Here is a 21137-nt window from a genome sequence, read left to right as displayed (position 1 = left end):
TACACCCTCAGCAAGTTCGTGGATGACACCAAGCTGAGCAGTGTAGTCAATACACTGGAGAGAAGGGAAGCCATCCAGAGGGACCTGGACAGGCTGTAGAAGTGGGCCCATGAAAACCTAATGAGGTTCAGTAAAGCCAAGTTCAGGGTGCTGCAGTTGGGTCAGGGCAATCCCAGGTATTTATAAAGACTGGGAGAATCCGAGCTCCTTGACGGCAGTCCTGAAGAGAAGAATTTGGGGATTCTGGTAGACGAGTCTGGTGGGGGTTGGTCATGAGCCAGCAGTATGCACTTGCAGCCCTGAAGGCCAACTGTGTTCTGGGCTGCATTAAAAAAGGGGTGGCCAGCAGGGAGAGAGAGGTGATTGTCACCCTCTACTCGGCTCTTGTGAGGCCCCATCTGCAGAACTGCATCCAGGCCAGGGGGCCCCATTACAGGAAGGATGTGGAGCTCTTGGAGCGGGTCCAGGGAAGGGCCACTAAGATGATCAGAGGGCTGGAGCACCTCTACTACGAGGAAAGGTTGACGGAATTGGGCTTGTTTAGCTTGGAGAGCAGAAGGCTGTAGGGGGATCTTGTTGTGGCAATCCAGTACTTGAAGGGAGAGTGTAAATAGGAGGAGGAATGGCTGTTTATGAGGGTTAATAGTGATAGGATAAGGGGGAATGGTTTTAAACTGAGACAAGGGAGGTTTAGGTTAGATATTAGGAGGAAGTTTTTCACACTTCACCAGAAGGTGATGACACACTGGAACAGGTTGTGGATGCCCCATCCCTGGCGGCATTCAAGGCCAGGCTGAATGTGGCTCTGGGCAGCCTGATCTGGTGATTGGTGACCCTGCACATAGCAGGGGGTTGAAACTACATGATGTTACAGTCCTTTTCAACCCAGGCCATTCTATGATTCAAAAGATGTTTTGTGATACAAATTTTTTTAGGTGTTAAAAATCAGAAAATGTGATAGCTAACGTATGTAGTTATTGTATAGTAAAATGTAACTGTCAAGTAATCTTAATACTTAGTAGTACTTAGTACTATTCAGTTTAAGTTTGTGCATCTTTTTGGTTTTGTTTTGTTGCAGTTAAAGTAGAGGTGACGTTTAACTTCTTCCCATTGTAAAGGAAACAGAGTTTTCACATACATTTCTGACAATCCTAACTTAAGTGTTTTTAGTCTGGCAGACCTGATGCCACATGTGAAGGTTCAAGCTGTGGAAACTGTTGAAGGCTGCACACATGAGGTAAGTGCAATGCAAATGAACATGGAAAGTCTAGACTTTCTTGTACAAATGCATGTGTTACTATTGGTATTATTTATATAATATTGTTTATATTTATTGTTGTACTAATTACAGGTTATTTGATAACACTTAAAATTGTTGCTCGTGTTGTAATGTAGTAACTGAAGAGTACTTAAGTATTTAACATGAGAGAATGTTCGAACATTCGTCCCTTCAAGGGACAGGAACTTCACGTGTCTAAAGACTTTTTCCTTGTAAGGGGAGTGAGATCAATACAAACTGAGTAATTGAGTATAACCTCTGGTGGTCAGAAGCCCTGACTGCATCTAGACCTGAAAAGTTCATGTTTCAAGCTAGCTAAAGCAGACACATTTCACGTCGGGCAGCAGAGTTTCAGAACTAAGAAAAGTAGTTGGTGATAGAGGTGGGTAGAGATGGTAAGAGGAAGGAAGGACACACTGGAACATGAGCCTATAGAACCAGGACAATAGAAATTCAGGTAAGTTTTAATATATTTGTAATCTCTTGCCCAAGGTAGTCATAGCTTTACTTGTGACTGGAGCGGACACAGGATGGTCTAACGTTTTTGTTTAAAATGCATTTTATAGGTTGCACTTCCAGCAGATGAAGAGTTCACAGGTCTGAAGCCAAGGACTGGAAAACCTGCAAAAGTATGTGTATGAGATTTGTACAAAGGGAGTTAAAAGCACTGATGTCCACTTACCTCTTGTATAAACCATAGGCATGGCGCTCTGCAAGATCAGCATGAAAAGCAGTTGAAGGAAGGAGTCTTGCAGTAACAGAATGCCCCTGTTTTGGCTGAAGATTGCAGGAATAAGCAGATAAACAGTCCCAGCGCAGTCTTGAAGGGAAGGAGTGGGACTTCTTGCTTGATAAACTGTGAATTTAATATTGGAATTAACACGCCTGAGTATGATGATCAGCTCTAAGAATATAATGCTAAACTTTCATGACTGTAGTATTCAGCTCTCCACCCACACTTTGCAAAACTATCCAGTGAATGTCTTGGTAGGCTTTGGCAGACAGGCATTTGTGAACTTGTTCAGTGAAAACTTCTGTGAGGCACTCTCTCACAGGCAAATATCATGTATTATTGATTTTGTAAGACTCTTCTTGGAGACTGGCAGGCAAAGTCCAAACTATACTAGAAATGCAGTAATGTGTTAAGTTACCTCTGTTATCTTTTGGGCTAAGTAGATGAGGAAAAAGGTTGTGCTTTGCTAGTAAGGCCAGATAGTGGCCCAGAAAGATGGTTTGTAATGAATGAGATTGATACCTGTATTTTAAGTTTGGTAGTGCTTGGATGGGTGTTGTTATGATTTGTTTTTATTCTGTGACATCAGACAGTAGTTTCACTGGTACATTATGGTTTCTCTTCCCGACTTTTAAGATTAATTGTAATTACAGCTGTCTACTGCATGATTTCTTTCTGCCTGTAGTCTGCATGTTTAATCAGAAAATAACTAGATATAGATAATGATCTATGATAAAAATATGTATTTCCTCTGTTTCTTTTTCCAGGAATACCCATTTAGTCTTGATGCCTTTCAGAGAGAAGCTATTTTGTGTGTAGATAATAACCAGTCTGTATTGGTGTCAGCTCATACTTCAGCTGGTAAAACGGTGTGTGCAGAGTAAGTAATTTTCTGACAATCTGACCAGGGAATGATGTGATGTTTTTCCTGTCGTTTTATTCAGCCATTGTTTTGTTTTTGTTTTTATTTTTTTCTTTTTTTTTTTAATTAAATTGACTAAATTCAATATATCACATTTTTTCATTTTTCTTTTGTAGTGGTTAGTGACTTTTTTAATGTTTGTCTTCTTGTTGAGATATTTTTCTGTGTAAGGAGAGGAAAAATTCTGCAATGTGGATTTGTTTCCCAGCTTTTATCTGTAACTAATAAAGAAGTTTGTGTATGTTTTATTTTCTGTCAGAATTTTATTTTATTTGTGTTTTGCTGTATGTCAGACGAAAGGGTTTGACAACTGGATGTTTGTCAGGATTTGGTCTGGCAGCACAATTGCTTTGCTGACCTGAGTAGTGAGGTATATGTATAAATGTATAAGGATATGGTTTCAAATAGTAATAGATTTTTGGTTAAAATGAGATGTGCTCAAATTCCATATAAATTCGTTAACTTGTCAGTGATTGATTGCTCTCCAAAGGGGTAGGAGTAGTGTTCTGAATTTTTTTAAATTATTTTTTAAATCAGAAGATCAAAGGAAAGTAAGAAGTTGTTAATTTTTTCCTGACAACTTTTAATATGTACAATGTTTGAACATAGGTATGCAATTGCCTTGGCCTTGAGAGAAAAACAGCGTGTGATATTTACAAGTCCAATTAAAGCTTTGAGTAATCAGAAGTACCGTGAGATGTATGAAGAGTTCCAGGATGTTGGTTTGATGACTGGAGATGTCACCATTAATCCTACAGCTTCTTGTTTGGTGATGACAACAGAGGTAATCAACATGAATTCTTCATCTGTCTATTTTTTTTACCCTTTTTTGATTGATAAGGTCTAATATTGTTAGATTAATGTTATCAGAAGCTCAGGTTTAAAAAAAAAGAATTTACAAAATTCATGATTTCCCTCCTTCTCTTGATTCAACTTCTAGTTACTGAAAAAAAAGTAAGTAAATCTCTGTAAATTCATGTTTCTATACTCTCAGTCAGGAGTTTTCTATCTCAATTTTTTCTCACTTTTTCTAGATTTTGAGAAGTATGCTCTACAGAGGTTCTGAGGTTATGCGAGAAGTTGCATGGGTTATTTTTGATGAAATCCATTACATGAGAGATTCAGGTATCTTCTACCTTTTGTTTTCATATCTTTATTGTTCAAGAGCAAAGACTGTTTCCTTTGGAGAACTAAAATTTTGTTATTTCTTACATCAGTCATCTTAGTGCACCATAAATCATTCAAAATTTGTTTTTTAGTGAATATGTGAAATTGTTCTTTTGTGCAGCAATTTACATTTTCTTTGTTGAGAGAAAGGCAACTTTGAAGACATTTGTATAGTAACTATGTCATAGAATCACAATGATTTGGGTTGGAAGGGACCTTATTTTAGCCCATTCCAACCCCTCTGCAATAGGCAGTGTTGCCCCCCAGCAGGTCAGCTGTCCAAGGCCCCATCCAACCTGAGCTTGAATGCCACAAGGGATGGAGTATCCAGTACTTCTTTTGGCAACCTGTTTCAGTACCTCACCACCCTCTGCATAAAAAATGTCCCCCCCTAGCATCAAATCTAAATCTGTCCTCTTTTAGTTTATAACTGTTCCCCCTTGTCCTACCAAACATATCTGATTTTTTAGTTTTTATTTTGTTATTAAGTGTGCTTGGATTCAAAACTTTGCTTTAATTACAGATTTTCCATGTGACTTTTTTTATTATTTTCAGAACGTGGTGTGGTTTGGGAAGAGACAATTATTTTGCTCCCTGACAATGTTCATTACGTGTTCCTTTCTGCAACTATTCCGAATGCTCGTCAGTTTGCTGAATGGATTTGCCATCTTCACAAACAGGTCACTTTTTTGAGGCAGTATACCTTTATCCTGGTGATCTTGTGGATGTATGAGCCTCTTTAGTCATGATGTTATAGCTTATAAATTATAGCATTTATGTACTTTTAGCCTTTGTATCTGTATGGGCTTTTGGTTCTGTGTAGGAACATTAAAGCTATTTGTTTTAAAGGATATTTTCAGCAGTTATTTAAACACCAGCTTGGTTTCAATGAATACTCTGAATTATGAAACGCTGTGACAGTACTGTGATTTTCAGAGTCAAGCCTTTTCAGGAGACTTCAAAGGGTTTATTTTTGCAATAAATAAACACCATATTCATCTCTGTTTCAAGGAAAAAAACTTTTATTTTCAATTTGCATTAAAATAGGTGCATACTTGTCAGTGGGTAAGAGGCAGGATGGCAAGGTAAGAGGCAGGATGTTCATCATCTGTTTTTATGAGATCTCAGTTACAGCCTGGATATGCTTGCAAAATTCACGTAAATTCATTATTATCTAGCTGCTTTTTCTGTTAGGATTGTATGTTGGTTATGTGGTGATTTCTTTGAACGATCAGTGAATTCAGTTGCTGTCCAAAATAGAGTGCAGAAAGTGTTTATTGAGAATCTGTAGTGTTGAAGGAAGATTTCCAGAAAAAAGCACACACTTGCAGTACTGAACAGCTCACTGTCATGTCAAAAGGCCTTCAGAAAGTCAGGGTTCCTAGAACAGTTAGGTAGACAGAGATAAAGCTGAACAACTGGGTGCAGGTAGGGTGCAGGGCAGGATTCTGGAAGCAGTCAGACTGGGCAGAAGAAGGTAGGGAGGCAGTGTGCAGGTCCTTTGAACAGGCAGGGATAGCAGGCATCAGTTTCTCAGTAGTGAGTGCCATCATGGTAGTCTTTTCTGAACTGAAGATTTTCAGTCAGTAGATGTTTTTTAGTCCCTGGAATACATCCTACATAGTTATAGAAATATCTTACTATCTCAGGTGGTAGGCAGGTTCCTTATCACACCCTTTGCTTAGCAGCTGCTGCTTGTTCACTTCCTTATGAGTAGAGCAGTTTTTTTTCCCAGCTGACAGAGTTGTGTATTTTCTGTGACTAGTAGCTGTCCATCTGTTCTGGGACTTCTGTTTTCCACCTTTTCCCATATTCAGGGCCCTTGGTATTATCTCTGGCTTAAGTTTTCCTTGGCAGTTACTGGCTCAGATTCTCACAGCAAATTCTGGAAATTAGTTTAAGGCCAGCATTGCTTTCTTGCTCAATATAGCATAGTTAGTATAAATTATGTAGCCTTGTTACTAGCAGTGCCAGTGCTGTTTTTACTTTGGAGTATGTGTATGATGCATTTATGAAAAGGACATGCAGAAGTCAAAAGTAAATCATAAAAGCACAGGAGATAATATGTAAGCATGCAAACAAAATGACAAAGTAGGAATGTGACAAATGTAACCTGTCCCATAACTACTCAGGTAATTTTTATTCTATTTTTTATAGAGATGGTCTTGCAGACAAGATTATGTGAGTTAGAATTTGGGAAGTTAATATCCACTAGAAGTTGCTCTGGTTTTAAAAATAACCCGAAGATTTAATTCTCATATGGCTTGTGTTGAAAGGAGTGTTAGCATAAAAGAAGTCTGCTGAAGATTGGCACAAAGCTTTGACTTTGTTTTGCAGATTGCTGAACTGACTTCTTAAAGTAGATTTATGCAGTATTCAATGTTTGAAAGGAAATTTTTATGTTTTCTTCTAAACAAGCTTTCTTCATCCGTTAAAACCTTGAACGTTTCAAAAAGTCAATATTATTTTTTTGGGTGATGCAAGAAATAATGCAGGTGATATTACAAAATGGAAATAGTTCTCTCTTTGGTTTTAAAAGATGTTAAGCCACGTTGTGTAGTAATGTAGAAGAGAATGTTACCTGTCTTTTTCTGATTCATGAGAGAGAAATGTTATTGTCAGCTTGTGTCCTACAGGATTTGCAAGGTTTCATGTATTTAAAAAGCATCATTAGTATAAAATCCATATACAGGAAAGAAATTTTAAGTTAGTTTCTTTGAGTCTTAGATTCTGGCTTTTAAAAATACATATTTTAATAGTAATGGATTAGATTTTCCATTAAGCAAGTATATATATGTATTATAATTAGAAACATAAAATATTTATATATATACTGTTCTTTGTTGTAGCCTTGCCATGTGATATATACAGACTATCGACCTACTCCACTGCAGCATTACATATTCCCAGCAGGAGGAGATGGACTACGTCTTGTTGTTGATGAAAATGTAAGGAATATTCAGTTTGAAAGGCCTTTTTCGTAGCTTTTCAGTAATGAACTTCATCTTTTGCAAAATTTGATTGGCTATGCAAAGGATATGTGTGTTTATAATATGAAGTGGGTAACAGTGATGTCTGAGTGGCTTTTGGAGTCATATAGAAGAGAGAGATTTTGTTATCTGGTGTCATGTTTTCCGCTTAGTAACACTTTGCTGAGTTGTTTAAAGTACCCTTACCCTTGTTTTCTGATACTTCCTTTAATGTTTCTCACTTAATTTTTGTTTATTTATTTTTTGAAATGATAGTACCATGTGAAATTGATTTCAGTTAAGGAGGCAAAGTGTTTCTGTGTGTTTAGATGATTCAGAAATAGTGATGTGTTTAAAGTTCATTAATGACTTGTACAGTAGTATCTTATGCCATGAACAGTAGGTCTTCATTGGGCAGCGTATTTTCATAAATATTTTAATATTTAAAATATAAAATATAATATTAATAAATTAATATGTGTTGATAAAAATATTAATATTTATTTGTTGTTTTATTAATATAAATATTAATATTTATAAATTAATAATATAAAAATTAATATTTAAAATATAAAATATTTTCATAAATACATTCCAAAAAGTAAGTTTTGCTCTTGTGTTATTGTATGGGATATACCTGTCAAGGTTTTGGTAGCTGGAGCACTGCAGGGGTGGCCTCTGTGAGCAGGGCCCTACAACTGTCTCATGGCAGATCCAAAAAGGACCCACTGCTGCCAAAGCTGAGCCACGAGCAATGCTGGATGTGCTCTGGAAAAACACAATAAAGAAAGGAAAAAAATTCTGTGTGGAAGTAGCTGAAAGAGAGGAGTCAGAAAATGGGAGAGAAGCAAACCTGCAGCCACTAAGGTCGTTGTGGGGTGGCAGGAGGTACTCCAGATACATCCAGCCCGTGGAGAGGGCCATGATGGGGCAGGCTGTCCATTTGGAGCCTATGGACTTGTCATAGAGCAGATCTGCACTTGTAGCCCATACAGGGCTGTGGCATGAGGGAAGCTGTAGCCCATGGAGAGCCCCTGCAGCAACAGGCTCCAGGCCCGAGCTGCTGCCCAGGGATAGGAGCCCACTGTAGAGTAGGAGGTCTGGAGAATTTGTCACTTGTGGTGCTCCGTGCTAAAGCAGTGTGCTCCTGAAGGATGTGTCTGGTGGTACGAAGACATGTTGGAGCACCACTTGGAGAGCTGCAAGTCTGCAGGATCAGGGGGGGAAGGCTGGCATCCCATGGGAGGAACTCTGTGAAGCAGAGGCAGGGAATGGCCATGAAGAAATTGAAAAAATGAACCATTATTGGCTGATCCCTGCCCCCCTGCGATACTTGGTGGGCTGTGAGGAATGTGTTTTTAGTTTGCTTTTAGTTTCTCAGTGCTCTAATCTGTTAATAAAAGGCAAAATTACATCAGTCTCCCTGTGTTGAGTCTACTTCGCCTCCTGTGGTAGTTAGTGATTGATCTCCCTGTCCATATGTCAACCCTTGAGTCTTCTCATCTTATTTTCTCATCCCATTAATTAGATAAGAGAGTATGAGAAAGCAGTGTAATAGTGTTCAGTTGGCCATCAGTGTTAAACCATTGTAGTCATTCAGCATGTCTATTGTAGTAGGTGGTGTAATGATTAGAATAATGTGCACTAAACCAAAGATACAAATGTAATTCTGACAATTCTGAGCTGTGCCATTAATGATGTCTCTTGCTGGCTTTATGCATTATTTTGTCCTTCAACCTGTAAATATATAGTAACGGTACTCAGTATGTAAAGTATTATGAATTTATTCAGTAGGCTGTTGTAAGAAGTAATTGTTTTACAAAGGTTGTCTTCTATATCTAGGGAGATTTCAGAGAAGACAATTTTAATACAGCAATGCAAGTGCTCAGAGATGCAGGAGACTTAGCAAAAGGAGACCAGAAGGGCAGGAAAGGGGGAACAAAAGGTGAGTTCTTAACTGATTTCTTACAAAACTATGCTATTTTTGTTTGTTTGTTTGTTTGAAAAGAAAAAAAAAGGTTGCACCTAAGTTATGCTTCTATTTTAGATCTTCTGTAAGATAAATTTTTTGCTAAAATGAAATTCGTGAAATCTCTCTGCAGGCCCTTCCAACGTATTTAAGATTGTGAAGATGATCATGGAGAGGAATTTCCAGCCTGTAATCATTTTCAGCTTCAGTAAGAAGGATTGTGAAGCCTATGCTCTTCAGATGACAAAGTTAGATTTTAATACAGGTAACAATAAGTAAAATGCAGTTTATCCCAAGTTGTAATTTTACTTTAAATGTTATTCTAGATAAATATTTCTATTTCACTTATATAAAAACAAATTAAAAAAACACTTACTGCTTTCCTATATACCATTCCAGTGCATCAGCCTATTTTTAATAGGAATGTATTTATATGCAGAGTAGTATGTGATCATTGCAGTGTTTAGCTGTATTCTATTTGAATGTTTTCTTTAGAATAGATAGAACAGATATCACTGATAATAGTGCAAGAGATTCTAGAAAATTCTGTCTGGAAATCTGATTATTCTCTCAAAGTTAAAATGGTCATATAACGAGGCACTGTTCTCTCTCAGCTGTTCAATCCACTTTTCTTACTTCCTCTCCCATCTACTTAAGTAAAAACTCAAATGCTGAACTGAAGTTTGTTTTGTTTTTTTTTTTGTGGATTAAGTCCAAGCTTGGAAAATGAGCTTCAGCTCATGGCCCATAAATTTTTGGAGTAGTTCCAAAATTATAAGAGAGATGTTTTAAATCAGAATATTGTTTCATGCTTGTGAGCTGTTCAGAGTTCTTGCTTGCTCACTTGTCCCAGTCGTGGTGCATTCTGCTTCAGATTGCAAAAAATGTGCAGCCATTTCAGTCTGAAAATGTAAAGGTCTGCATCATTATAGAGATATGTATTTCTGAGCTTTCTTTGATCATACCTTTAAATACAAATTCTTGATGTTGCTGGTACTTGTGTGGAGTGTTGGTAAGGCTTAAGAATTAGTGGTGGAGAGGACAGTCAAGGACTAGTAGGTAGGAGGGAAATGACATAGACAATACAAAAGCTGAGAAATCTCGATGTTGATAGTAGCTGAGGTTTGGGTTATTTTCCAGGTTTGTCCTAGCCTTTCCTTTGCAGTAGGCATTCGTTAGTTGTCTGACGCGGATAGATATGGGTGGTTTTGTGTAGATTTTACTGCCTGCCTTTGCACTACTTCTATTGTGACGTTTTGTAGATCTCAGAATGTCATAATTGCTTTATTTACATAGCTTATTAACCTTTTAGATTTTGTTATAAAATTACAAATTGCTTTCTCAGACGAAGAAAAAAAGATGGTTGAAGAAGTGTTCAATAATGCAATTGACTGTCTGTCAGATGAAGACAAAAAACTTCCTCAGGTGAGAGAAAACTGAATTGGGGGAGCTGCTGGTCACCTGTTCTCTGTGACTTTTGAGGCCATGAGTTATGAATAATAGGCTCAGAAATAATAAATTGATCTCACTGAATTTACTGTTCCTTGCATTGCTCTTTGGCTTTGTGAAATAGGGCTCTGTGACCAGGATTCTTTCTTGTTGGGATTCTAACAAATCACATGTGGCAAAATTGAACAGGGAGCTCTCACCCTTTGTTTCAGTGTTGTTTCTTTTAGGTATGTTTTTCAATACACACAAGGGCTTATAAAACTGTCTGAAGAGTTCAACCACAGATGCGTTGTGCACTTTATCAGATATCAACTCCTGAGCATGTCAGAAAGTTCTTTATATAGACAAATACTGATTGCAGATGTGAATTACAGTGTGGCTACACAGTTGACCTTACCCTATTGAAGAACTACTCCAGTTTTGAAAAAGTTGACTGTTGGCTTTGCAGTTCTTATCATTCCTAATTCTCAATACAAAATAAATTGAGAGGGTCTTTATTGTATTTAGAATCAGGAAATGGTGGACTTTATAAACTTCAGGAGATTTTCAATACAGTTGTTTTGCTTCTGCTGAGCACATTATTATACTTTGCTTACTAGTATTAATTAATGTGTTTCTTCCCAGGTTGAGCATGTGCTGCCTCTTCTGAAACGTGGAATAGGCATCCATCATGGTGGTCTGCTTCCTATCTTAAAAGAAACCATAGAAATTCTTTTCTCAGAGGGCCTCATAAAGGTATGTTTTATGTCCACATTTGTATTTTTCTTGTTCTGGCATATGGTTGATCATCCAGACAAACTAAGTATGTCTTAGCACAGATTGTATACTGGTATACAGTGGGAATCTGTTTCTTGAGTGAAAAAGGGGAGAGAAAAGGTCATTGCAAATGCCAAACTGAAAAGGGCTTTGTGCTTTGGGTATGCCTCTAGCAGAATTAGGGTGTTGTTTTTTTTCAAACGCAGTATAGTAAGTAAGCAGTTCTGAAAAGAGCTACATACATTTAGAGGGAAGGGGTCTATCTTGTGGATTTTAATATTGAGCTCTACAAGTGTCCTTAATTTGTTGCATCTCCTTTCCCTTGAAGAACATGTGTATTTGCATAAACACCTCCATGTTCATCTGGAAAAAAAAGAAATAAGCTGCTTTTTACTCCATGTTAAATGCTTTAGTCTTTTACGCTTTGATGCAGATGTCTTATGTTAGTACATAATTACATCTGTAATTTTATTTTATTCTAAAGTATTAAAACATACATAGTCCAAGTCCAAAATTTTTGTTGATTGTATGATGCATGCTTATGAAGAAGCAAGTTCAAGAGGCAGGAGTGATTTTTGAAATCCTACAAGTGCTTCTAATATTTAATGCATTTCCAGGACTTGTGTTTACTTTGGCACTTGGTGTCATGTAACTATTCCTCTTGTTTTCCTAGAAGAAGTAAGTGAAGGAGAAAGAATGTTTTTGTGGCAGTTTTTAAATATTGAATGCTTCTATGTTCCTGTGTTGACAGTATGTAAGAAGTGCAATCTGGAGTTTTTGCAATGTTTAACTACTTGCATTTGCTTAAGAGTCTGTTTTTGCTTGCCTAACTTTGGTTTATTTATTTAGGCCTTGTTTGCAACAGAAACTTTTGCTATGGGAATTAATATGCCAGCCAGGACTGTACTGTTTACAAGTGCCTCCAAATTTGATGGGAAAGATTTCCGATGGGTATGTGAAAAAGAGGTTCTATGGGAGAATGATTCAATCATGTTATTTAAACTTTTACAAACATGAACTTTACTGTTGACATATCCATTTCAGTGTAGTAGATTTGTTGTTTTTTTCCAAAATATTTTTATTTGTTCACTACTCTCTTTCCTGAAGACAAGATTCTCCAGAGTACACATAAAATTATTAAATAGATACAGCAAAAGAACATCAAACACAAACTTGTGCTGAATATTGGACTGGTCTAAGAGTTGTGCACAATTTGTCGTGGAGTGTGAATATCTTTTCATCCATGACAGAAGAATCTGAATAATACACTGACTCAGCATTGTGTCATAATGATAACTAGATTTTGATAGACCCAAGAGAAAAGATGGTTTTCTTCTGAGAGAATATTGATTGTTCTGTTATAGCACATTGTTTTGTGTATCCCATAGAAGAAGAGAGATGTGAGAAAGAAGAAAGCAGATGTCTGATTCACATGTAAATAATAATAAGGTTGTATAAATCATCACAGAGAAGCTTTATAAGTGTTATAGTTTATCTTTCAAAGTTGGGAAAACAGGTAAATGGAACAAGTGAGAATGAGTTTTGAAATAAACATGTCTCTTTGGTCTTAATTTGGCTTTTCAGTTTCACACTTCGTTCAGTCTGAGTGGATGACTTAAAATATGCAAGAATTTGCTATCTTTGTGCATCAGACCTGGGCAACTGCTGCTTTTAAAATGTTATAGCACATGCTTTTTTAATCCATTGTTGAAGATATATTACAGTAATCTCTACCATGTGTAGTAATATTCTGTGGTGTGAAGTATGAGTAAAACTTGTTTTTTTGCTTATTAAAATAGTGATAAGTGTTAAGAAAATTACTGTAGTTATGTATCATTAAATGTAGCCATGAAAATGCTGGTCAAGTTATCCTGTTCTTAGATAAGGATGGATTTGTCTGAGCAGCTTAGTCATCAGTGCAATGACTAACGAATTTGATCGGTGAAAACTCCATGTCATATGTGACCGTTTTGTTAGTTTTTATACATCGTGAGCATGTACTGTGTGTGTAATTATAAATAGCTCTTTCTGTGTTCTTGCTGTTCTTCTAATGTTTGTTATTTTTCTCTTTTATATTAGATCTCCTCAGGTGAATACATTCAAATGTCAGGTCGTGCAGGTCGCCGAGGTATGGATGACAGAGGAATAGTAATTCTTATGGTGGATGAAAAAATGAGTCCAACAATTGGCAAGCAACTTTTAAAGGTAGGATAAATGTAACTTTTTTATTGATTTTTGTTTTGTTTTTAGTTTTTCAGAGATCTTAGATAGAATTCTGTCTTGTTTTCTGATACTAATACTGCAGTGAACTGTTGTTTTTTGCTGACCAGTCAATTGATGAGTGTTACTGACCTGTAAAGGTTTGCTGAACTCCCAAGAGTAGTAAAAGTACTGGTTCTGTGATGAAATAAAGAATGATAGTGAACTTTTCGGTGTAGTAGACAAACTGGTCAGAATCAAGATGAAGCAGAAAAATGGGGTGCATGAGATGACTAAAAAAAAGGTTGACTGTCAGTGAGCTAAAATTAACTATGAAGAAATTCACAGTGCATGAATCAGAAGAGGTTCTGTAATATAACCATTAGATTATGGGGCTTCTGCAAACTATAATGGATGTTGTTATAGTTAATTGCAAATTTCCTTTACAATTGGGATATGAGAAGCTGCAGTCATTCTCACTTTTATTTAAAGGCTATGGCCAAAGTGACCATAATGAATCAAAATTTTCTGCTGTGTCTATAGACAATCGTAGACTACTTGCAATAATTGTGCAAATGCCTAAAAACCGAGCACTTGAGGAATGGCTCAGCATGCTGATCAGGAGCATAAAAATGGCAGATCATTATTTTTAGTGTTAGTATAAACTGTGGAAATCATCATAAAATCAACATCAGGATATATTAATCAAAGGCTTGCATCTGTAGGTCTTGTACTGGAAAAAAAAAAGTTCAAAAGCTAGTAGTTCTCTATTTTGTTCAGGGAAATCTAAGAGCAAGCTAAAATATGTGCTTGGCTGCTGTTAATTCTGTGTCTCGATCTCTCAGTGCTACGTGTTGATTCATAACAGACATACGAGGCATGCAAATAGTGTTTGCCTTCTGAAGTCAGAATTTTCATGAATGTTTGCTAATAAGTTTTGAAAAATACTCCAGCTCATTCATGTAGCATTAATCTTTGAATTTATTTCTTAATTTTGGTTTGTTTTCTCTTTAGAATTTACTTGTGGCATGTGTTTGCACTTTTAAAGCATATGTGCCTGTCAGCAGTATTTAAAGACCATGTATTTTAACTAGATCTTTGAGTATCATTTTGTGGTACGCTTAAAGAAGGATTTCCATCACTGAAAAACCAAACATCTGGAGATGCAATATGAGAGAAGAAAATACTTCATTTTTTTTACATTTGTAATTTCGGTTGTTTGAAAACTATAGAACTCAACATACAATATTATAAAATATAAGGAAAATATTATACGATATAAATATTTTATGATTTCCTTATGATTTTGATGCCATCTATATATATTGTTTTTTCTGAATTTTGAGGGAATAATAAGGAACATTTCCATTATTGGAACTACAAGGTTTTTTGTTTCTTTTGAATTATGACGAAACAAAATGGGGGAAAATGCTGCAGACTTCTTCCGTGTCTGTATTATGTCTTGGTTATTCTCCACTGATCTACCTAAATTTACACATTTCATTAATTTGTCACGCTGCTTCATCAGAAAGCAAGGACTGAATTGGAATTTTCTTTTAAAAAGATTGGAAAGGACTATAATAATTGTACTGATGGCTTTTGAATCTTCTGTAACTCTTCAGCCAGTTGCTGAAAAGGTAATAAAAGCAATAGTTTGAAATGAGCAGCGCAGTCTTTGAATATAAATATATTTTTTCTTTTTTAAATACAAAATGGGCCAAGGATGCATGCCAACTATGTTTTCTACAGTATTCATCCTGTACTCAACATTAAGTGCACTTAGATTACAATTTACTTAGTGATGACCAGTGTTTATCTGTGGGGAAAATGATGACTGTGTTTTGTAATGGTATTTTGCTGCCACATCAAATTTTTTGTCTTTTCTCCAGGACAAGCTAAAGATTTATATGGAGAAATTTGGATTAAAGATCCTTATTGAGAGTGATAGGACACTCACTTAACAAAATTTATATAGTAGCTCTTTAACCCTTTTGTGTATCTGATTCCAAGCATTTCCCGAATGCTAGAGTAAAACATCTAAGAAATAATGTTATCTGCTGCTTAAGCCTGTGATCAGTTAATTAAGGGCTTTGTGTGTGTACCAGTAATACAGAGCTGTGCTGTTTGGCTATAATGCTGTTCTTTGTGATGTTGTGTACAGTACTTCAAGCTTAAAATGCAAAGTTCAAATCCTAGATTGAGTTCTTATGCAGGATAATTATAAGTGTTTCTTAAACTCGGTGACATGCATTTGTCTTCTGCAATGTAACCAGGTTTTTTGTTTATCCTTAGTGTTTGTTTGACTGCTGCGTGTTTCATAAACTGATGACTTGCTCTAATCCACAAAACTAAATGCTTGCAGTACTGTTGGAGAGCTTTCTGAAGACAGTACATTATGGTTTTACGTTTGCATAGAATTAAGTGTTTTATGAGAATTCTTGAGGGAGGGAGAAAGGAGTCTGGATGAGAAATTCTCAACTACAGTATATTAGTTTAGGTGAGAAATGAAAAGCTGCTTCTTAACACTAGATGGCCTTTGAAACTAGAGCAGCATCTCTCTGGTTGGCATTTGGCTGTGCAAGTCTCTGTAAGAATAGATGCTAATTGAGATCCTGAACTGTGGTAATCTGTTATTTCTCTAAAAGTAAAAAATCTCTAGCTAACTGTGGAAATTAGTATACTCATTTGTATACTGTATACTGAAAGAAAATGTGCTAGTACAGGTTTTAGAGAGTTGAATTTGAGTTTATCATTGCTTTGCTTCTACTTACTTCTCAGGAGAAATTAGATGGACTGAAAAATTGAAAGAAAACATTTGTCTAACCAGATAAAATATAGACTTGTGCTCTCCTTGTCATGTGTGTATGGAACATGAAATGCCCCAGCGCCTAGTTGCAGAAGGCCACATCTGGCTCTTTGGCAGGGCCTTCATTGAGTGACAGTACTGCACCTGCTATGCTGCTATGAGAAACCCATCTGATCTCCTGTACTTCGTTTTGTTTCTTAGGTTATTTTATTGTAATAGCCAAATGGATAGGGCAGCAATTCTGAGCATTTAATATATTTCACTTTAAGTCCCTGGCCATTTTATGTCCACAGTGCAGTAATGCATTGGAAAGTTTCACAGATTTGCAGGAGCCCGAATTGTTGTTCTATGATTATTGATGCAGCATTGTTAGATCGTGTGTTCTAGTCAGCTGCTCCTCATTGCATATAGCTCAGTTCCTTTCAGACTCCCAGTTACAAAGAAAGTTCTATTTTGTGTGGAAAAAGAATACTAGCATAAAAATAAGTAGATTTATGCTGATCAGGAGTAAATGTAGGACTGAAAGTGGTGAGATATTGTTCTAACAATCAAAATGTCTTCTCAAATTTTCTGGAATACAGGTGATCTGACAAAAGTTTTTTCGCAGTAAGTGAAGCTGTCTGTCTGCAGAAGGGATTAATAGTAAGCTTTTGCCACCAGTGTTGTTTTTTGTGTATTTTAGCTTTAGAAAGTGTAACAAAAGAAAGAAACAAAAAAGAAAATCAGAAAATGAAGAAAATGTTAGTTAATGTACAGGGAGTATAAAACATACACAGAAGGAATTCACTTAATCTTTGACTGTGCTTTTATGTTCCTTCCTTTGGCTCGTCTGGTATTGACTAATAAGGCTCTGAGCCTGCTACTTGTTGCTTGCTGTGTTTTCATACAAACAAGTACTAGCTGCAGGATCAAGTCTGGAGAGTGGCGGTCAATGGCTCCATGTCTGGATGGAGGCTGGTGATGAGAAGTGTCCCTCAGGAGTTAGGCGCTCAGATTGATATTCTCTGATATCTGGATCAAAGACACTGACAGTGGGATTGAGCAAGTTTGCTGATAATACCAAGCTGTGGGGTGTAGTCAATGCACCAGAGGTATGGGATACCATCCAGAAGGATGGGGACCTGGACAGGCTTGAGCAGTGCACCCAGGTGAACCTCAAGGGATTCAACAAATCCAAGTGCAAGGTTTTGCACCTGGGTCAGACAACCTTCACCAGCAATACAAACTGGGGGATGAAAGGGTTGAGTGCAACCCTTCTGAAAAAGACCTGTAGGTACTGGTAGATGGCAAGCTGGACATGAGCCAGCAGTGTGCCCCTGCGGCCCTGATTGCCAACCTGATCCTGGGCTGCATCAAAAGTAGTGTGACCAGCAGGTCAAGGGAGGTCATGCTGCCCCTGTACTCTGCACTGTTGAGGCCCCATCTGGAGGCCTCTGGTATCCCTGTTCACTACAGGGGAGTTGGACAAGGTTAACTTTCAGTGTTCCTTCCAACTAAAAAATGTCTGTGATTTGGGAGTGTGTATATAGTGCAGCAGGTAATACACTCCAGTGTGACTGTTATTCCCTTAGCCTTCAGTCCCTTGCCAAGTATCAATTTAACATACCAGCTTAATTGTAGAATTGTATTTTCATTTGACTGTAAGCTTACTCATATGGAAAAAGGGAAAGAAAAAAAAAAAAAAGCATTAGCGTTTGAAAAGCTTACCAAAGTCTACTTTGGGAGAGAAATAGGCTGGGTTTTGACCATAACAATGCTTGTTAGAAAAGCCATTGCAAAATCTAAACAAACACATTGTCACTAATAGTTTGAGCACTGCATAACCTTCCTTCCTTGTAATTCAGAGTTGTGAAGTAAGTGAGAATCTCAATGAAACAAACAAGTTTTGGATACTTGGTCAAAATTTACTGTAAAAATATGTTTTTTACTTTTATTTTAAACTGGCAGACTTCTGCTTTGTTCTTCCAGAGCTTGGATTGCAGAAATTTTCCAGGCTTCAGTTCAGGAAGACATTTAACTTCCAACCTTAGTTTTAAAATCTGCTTTGAGTCAATAAGACTTTAGTGTGAAATTGTGGAAGCAACTGTTCGATGGGAGACAGATACTCAAAGACCATCTTGTACAGCCTTACATTTTTATAGACAAGCTAGCAGATAGAAAGAACTACTTGCTCTTTTCTTCCGACATTTACAGTCAAAATGTAGGGAGATCAAGTGTATCATATGGCATATAAAATATCTAGTCACTGTTGGACTACAGTTGATGCTCTTCCTGAGCCAGGAGAACTAAGCTAACTGCTATTATTTATTAATTGTGGTTACTGCTTATTCATACCAGAAGTTACTTGAAGTTTTTTTGACCTCTGTGGAAGCATTTTGTCCCCAGCTATCATATTTTTTGGAAATTTACTGTTGTTATGATGAACTTAACACTATCTATTGCAAATTTAAATACATTTTGAATGTTTAAGCTAGGAATTCTCTGTCTTCTTATTCTTAAAGCTGTTAAGGTGTGATATGAAGACAAGATTTCCTTTGTGGTTTTTTTGTTGTTAATTTTTTTTTTTTTTTGTAGAAATCTGCTGTATTTGAGACCACATTTTCTTTAAACTTCAAAGTAGTGTATTTTTACTGAATCTGTAAGTTGTCACTATCACTGACGTGACAGAATTCTGTAGTAGTGGATCTGAAACCAGGAAGAGTAACTGAATTAGCTTCTGAGTGCAGATACAGCTCCTACTTGCTGTTTTACATTTGAGTTCCTTTCTAGTACATCTAGCTTGAATGCAGCAAAATTTGTTTCTCAGATGTTATGCAAATGCAGTTATAGAGTTATCAGCATGGATCCAAAAGTATCATTGCACAGTAGAATGCTGAACATTTGTTAAATTGCTGGATTTGTTCCTAGTGTGTTTTCATCCTGAGCAGAACGATTAATGTGGCATCGTATGATCCTGTATCAGAGTGATATGTATTTGAAATTTTAAAGTTAATGTATAGTAATTGTATTGTATAAAATATAGCTCTATCTTTAGCTCTAAAGATTTGCCTGACAGTTTAAATATTACTTTGTGAAGTCAGGATACCTCAGTAGAAGCGTGTAGGATTTTTTTTTCCATTCTATTTTTTTTTCTGTGCTCTGTTCAGAGGTTTGAGTTATAAGCCTGAAGTAAAACAAAGGGATGGTAGGAGAGAAAGTTCTATCATTCAAAGCTAATTTGGTGGGTGCAAGAAAATAAGGGTACGTTTCATGAAAGAGAAGCTGATATATGTTTATTTTTCTTCAAGCCTTTTATTACAATTGGAGTTTTTGTGAAACCAAAATCGGAATGTTTCTCATTAGCAAAACCTGTGAAAAGAAATCTCCTGCCATCCGCAGTGGCCTCTACTTGCATTGGTACAACTGTTTTGGGGGACAAAGCTGTGAGCCAGATTGGTAACAATTTAGTGCATAAGATAGCTGTTCACTGTTTTCTGCTAAAAACTCTTCCTGAGTGTCTTCTGTGATTTTTTGCAGTCGTACTAACTTTGCTGAAGGTAATCCTATAATCACTGTAACTGTGCATTGTTTTGTATTTCTCAGAGCTAATTATTCATATGCAATAACTAAGCAGTTGATATGTGGAAAAAATGCATGCTGTTACTGTATCACTGTTTGTGTCTTATGAATGTATTAAGTTGTCACTTTATTTAATGAAGTCTTTTTTTGTCTTGTGAGTTACTAATGATGACTCATACAGACTGCTGAGTGTAATTCTTTCCAACTTGTAAGGAAAAGAGTCATTGATGTCTTAAATATCAATTTGTTCTGTTATGAACTTCTTTTCTGGTTTAAAAACAAACCAAAAAAAGCTGTTGTTTCCTCTTTTGAAATTCATTTATTCAGCTTATTTGTGGAAACTTTGATAAATGAAATTATCAGTGTACCCAGTGGCCTAAAATATGTCCTGCTATGCATTTAACTTTAGTTCTTTTGTTGCTTCTTTTGTTGCTCAGAAATACATAATTGCCTCTTTCATCCTCATTAGCTCTTAATGTCCCTGTGACTTAAACATCTTATGTTCCCTGTGAAAGCTCTGCACGTTTTCCATGACAAGTTGAAGAGCAAAATTTGTTCCCCTCTCTACATTGAAACTGTTTTGAAAACGTAAGCATTTTTTCCCACTGTAAGAGAGCAGGAGAGCAACCCTTACCAAACGTAAGTCTTGCTTAACAGCACATGCCATTAGACAGTAATGACAGCCCCATATCTCCAGCTAGGCAAGGTTTCCTATTTTTAACAGCAAGGAAAACGACAAATATTGTATTGTTTTCATTAAAAAAAAGCTGCGAGTATCAATTCTAATATCCATTAACCTCCATCTTCACCACTTGATTTATCTTTCTAATAATAGGAGCAAGGAATGTATGACTAGCGACCTCTTTGATTTGATTGTATAAGAAGATGTTCCATTGCAAAATCATTGACAGTGAAACAGGACACAGTGTGTAGTGCTCTAATTTTCAGTTAATTATTAGCTAGATTATTTCTGTAATGAATTGCTCATGCCCACATTCTAATGTGATCAGCTGAAGCCTATCGTTTTGTTCCAACCCAGATCTTGAAAGAATGCTCCTTTTAAGCTGACTTAAAACTTATTAAGAGGGGGAATGTTCGCAAGAACACCAAATGGGTTACTAATTTTTGAGAACTTCAGTTCATGTATCCAAGCTGTTCTTGTTTATCTAGACTGTTCCTAGCTGGAGCGATAAAAATCTTTGCAGAGTTGTTCCCTCTACTGTAGTTTTTCTTAGTTGTGGTTTTTTTAAAAAAAAAAAAAAAAAAACTTATTCAGAAATAAATCTGTTGCTACTGTCTGTTGAAGACTGGAGGCAGTAGACTGTTCTCT

General features: G+C 36.6%; 1 protein-coding gene across 1 annotated transcript in view; it reads left to right on the top strand.

The window, feature by feature from the left end:
• MTREX (Mtr4 exosome RNA helicase) overlaps positions 1 to 21137 on the top strand; it is a 42538-nt gene that overhangs the window by 1976 nt on the left and 19425 nt on the right. Inside the window, exons 3-15 of the mRNA XM_052670608.1 lie at positions 1171 to 1237; positions 1846 to 1908; positions 2780 to 2892; positions 3544 to 3718; positions 3969 to 4059; positions 4657 to 4781; positions 6951 to 7049; positions 8913 to 9015; positions 9173 to 9304; positions 10385 to 10464; positions 11113 to 11223; positions 12094 to 12195; positions 13324 to 13449. Of these exons, the coding sequence (XP_052526568.1) occupies positions 1171 to 1237; positions 1846 to 1908; positions 2780 to 2892; positions 3544 to 3718; positions 3969 to 4059; positions 4657 to 4781; positions 6951 to 7049; positions 8913 to 9015; positions 9173 to 9304; positions 10385 to 10464; positions 11113 to 11223; positions 12094 to 12195; positions 13324 to 13449 (1387 nt within the window). The remainder of the gene's footprint in view (positions 1 to 1170; positions 1238 to 1845; positions 1909 to 2779; positions 2893 to 3543; positions 3719 to 3968; positions 4060 to 4656; positions 4782 to 6950; positions 7050 to 8912; positions 9016 to 9172; positions 9305 to 10384; positions 10465 to 11112; positions 11224 to 12093; positions 12196 to 13323; positions 13450 to 21137) is intronic.

This window comes from Tympanuchus pallidicinctus, unplaced genomic scaffold, assembly GCF_026119805.1.
Source record: "Tympanuchus pallidicinctus isolate F22 unplaced genomic scaffold, pur_lepc_1.0 scaffold9, whole genome shotgun sequence".
Lineage (NCBI taxonomy): Eukaryota > Metazoa > Chordata > Aves > Galliformes > Phasianidae > Tympanuchus > Tympanuchus pallidicinctus.
The sequence above is the reverse complement of the archived record's forward strand: the minus strand, read 5'-3'. Positions and strand labels throughout refer to the sequence as shown.